The 2,549-nt window shown below is 39.2% G+C and overlaps 1 protein-coding gene across 1 annotated transcript; it reads right to left on the reverse strand.

Annotated features, from left to right (window-relative positions):
• Nucleotides 1-299: 299 nt before the first annotated feature.
• On the reverse strand, nucleotides 300-1,589 carry LOC122050293 (serine/threonine-protein kinase Nek3-like). The gene is made up of 5 exons (XM_042611213.1): nucleotides 1,549-1,589; nucleotides 1,117-1,289; nucleotides 921-987; nucleotides 572-637; nucleotides 300-332 (listed from the first exon to the last, which is right to left on the reverse strand). The coding sequence occupies exons 2-5, from the start codon at nucleotides 1,227-1,229 to the stop codon at nucleotides 300-302; spliced, it is 279 nt and encodes a 92-aa protein (XP_042467147.1). The 5' UTR covers nucleotides 1,230-1,289; nucleotides 1,549-1,589.
• Between the last annotated feature and the right edge of the window lie 960 nt (nucleotides 1,590-2,549).

The raw sequence follows: 2,549 nt of genomic DNA on the forward strand, positions 1-2,549 counted from the left end.
AACTCATAAGATAATTAAATTAAGGCATACCTCTTTAATTGGCTAAATATTCTGGAACAGCTTTTTGAGAACAGATAATGACTGTGCATACTCATGGATATGGTAGAGAATGATTGCCTGTGAAGAACCAAATTAACAAAAATACTAAGAAGAGAGCAATTTATTAACTCATTCACTAATTATGGAAAGAAAATTTTTGACAAAATGCGTTGAACTACATACAATATTCAACATTGTTACTGAAACATCAAACTCTTAGGCATGGACAACTCTACTGCTATTTATCTTTCAGAGTCAATCTAGTCCACAAAAGTATGTGCAAGCTCTTCACTCTGCTCTTATAACCAATATAGTTATTAATCAAAGAGTGCATGTAAAATATATTTTCAGTTGCAAGAACAATGCTAGTTTAAGAAATCATAGAATATTGACTGAATGAATAAACATGGATTAAACAACTAGAGTTCTAATACATATAACATGAAGTCATAAAACATCCATTTACAATCTAAATGCTAAAACAGAAAAGAAACTTATCATAATAAATCAAGGGAAGTAAACTTTTAGAAACCTTTTCAACCCAGGAATCTTTATAATCCACAATAAATGGGCTTCTTATTTTTGAAATTAGCTCCATCTGCAATAGTGGCAAAGATAAACAAAATGAATAAATATCATGCAAACACTATACAGAACACATGCTATTACGAGCATATGAACAAGGTGGCTAGTGACTTTTTTTTCTATATAGATGAGGTAGCAAGCAAACAAAGCGACCATAAAGAACAAATTTTAAATGAGTCACAATTCTAAATGAGTCATCAAAGGAAAATAGTCTGATAGTATGCAAATTTTGCTGAAGATTAGGATACAGGCTCAGCCATGAATATGCTCAACATGGGCCAAGTAAAAGTGCTCACTTCCAGATGAGCTGACCGACGGGACCTGTTGGTTTGGCATGCCAAGCGTATCTTTTTCAAGACATACCTGTAGTATAAATGGAAAGACTAAGATAGAACCCAAGAAATAAGTCAGACAAGAGAAAGGAAGAGAATGATATGGAGATAGAGCAAGCAAAGAACTACAACAGTAGAAAAGATAGATCACAGCCCTCACCTCTTGTTCTCGACCTTATGCTTCACCAGTAGAGCTGACCCAAATGCACCTTTCCCTATCTGATCCAAAACCTCATACTGCTCCATTTCACAACCAATCTTCACCCAGGTCATCTATATTAACACGACCCTTTTCTCCTAAGATGCGGTGAAATCAAACCTTTCCTTACCAAACTGCAGCCAAACATTCCAAGAAACCCTATGTTATAGACTCATACATCATAAATGAATTTAATGTGCTAACAACAACCAATAAAAGCAGAGATCAAAAATCAACCCGAATGTGGGATTCTTAGCAAATCGAGAAGGGTAACGGAAGGGGAAAAAAGCCTCCCACACAAAATGTGCAACGGAAGGACACATATCAAAGCTCTAACAAGCATTTCTACCAACGATTAGCAAAGAACGTGGAGCACGGAAGGAACGTTGTTACCTGCATTGTTCGTGGCGGATTGAGTTGGATCTAACAATCATCAACTCTTTCTGTTGCCCTAACAAGCCGCTAGACCTAAAATCCACAGCAAGAACCACAACACCGTCGCAAATCAAACAAAAACTCCAGCTTTTTCTCATAAAATCACCATATTGGAAACAAAAAAAAATGGTCGATTCAAAAAGCCCAACAAAAAGATCCAACTCGACCATCACCTCCATAATGCAGCTCCACGATAACCAACAAAAGCAAGACATAAAAGCAAACAGATCGGCCCACTCCAACCTTAGCTTGAGGACCTGACCGAAGGCTGCCGTCTCCAACAAGCCTTAACTGCTAAGTCTCCACTAAGTCTTCAGATTTCGACGATAAACATTAAAAAGTAAGGAGAAGCAAGGGAGAAGCAAGGGCGGAGAAGGGCTCCTATTCTTACCTAGAGGGAGGAGTTGGAGGAGATGCGGTGTGGTTGGACGAAGCAAGGGGCGTCTTGATCCTGATCGGGAGAGGTAGGGGACGACGCGATATAGGTTTAGGTTTGGAGGGAAGAGTAAAGTGTTGCAAATTTTGGCTAAGTATTGGTGGAAAAATTAAATTATTTTATTGTATCATAGACACCGGGTTTTAAAAATCGCTGTTAAAATCGATGTCTATTAACGAAAAAAAGGCGCTCATAGACATCGGCTTAAAAAACCGATGTCTATGAGCGAAAATCTGCGCTTATAGACTCCGATTTTTGGAAAAACCGGTGTAAAATACTCAAAGACATCTGTTTTTTCTTAAAATCGTTGTTGTTCCACCGATGTCTATGAGGATTTTTCTTGTAGTGCAGACTCTCGCCCCAGTGCGAGTTATAAGTGAGCATGGCTCTCACGCCCAACGACCTTCCAGGTCGGCTGTCCCAGACTCTCGCCCCAGTGCGAGTTATAAGTGAGCATGACTCTCACGCCCAACGACCTTCCAGGTCGGCTGTCCCAGACTCTCGCCCCAGTGCGAGTTATAAG

This window comes from Zingiber officinale, chromosome 3A, assembly GCF_018446385.1.
Source record: "Zingiber officinale cultivar Zhangliang chromosome 3A, Zo_v1.1, whole genome shotgun sequence".
Lineage (NCBI taxonomy): Eukaryota > Viridiplantae > Streptophyta > Magnoliopsida > Zingiberales > Zingiberaceae > Zingiber > Zingiber officinale.

Excerpts from the sequence above, each read along its gene's own strand:
- LOC122050293 (XM_042611213.1), bottom strand. The coding sequence starts at position 1,229 with ATGACCTGGGTGAAGATTGGTTGTGAAATGGAGCAGTATGAGGTTTTG. Across the intron at positions 638-920 it reads GTCGGTCAGCTCATCTGGAA|ATGGAGCTAATTTCAAAAAT; the intron begins GTGAGCACTTTT and ends CCACTATTGCAG. Across the intron at positions 333-571 it reads AAGATTCCTGGGTTGAAAAG|AGTGAAGAGCTTGCACATAC; the intron begins GTTTCTAAAAGT and ends TTATAAGAGCAG.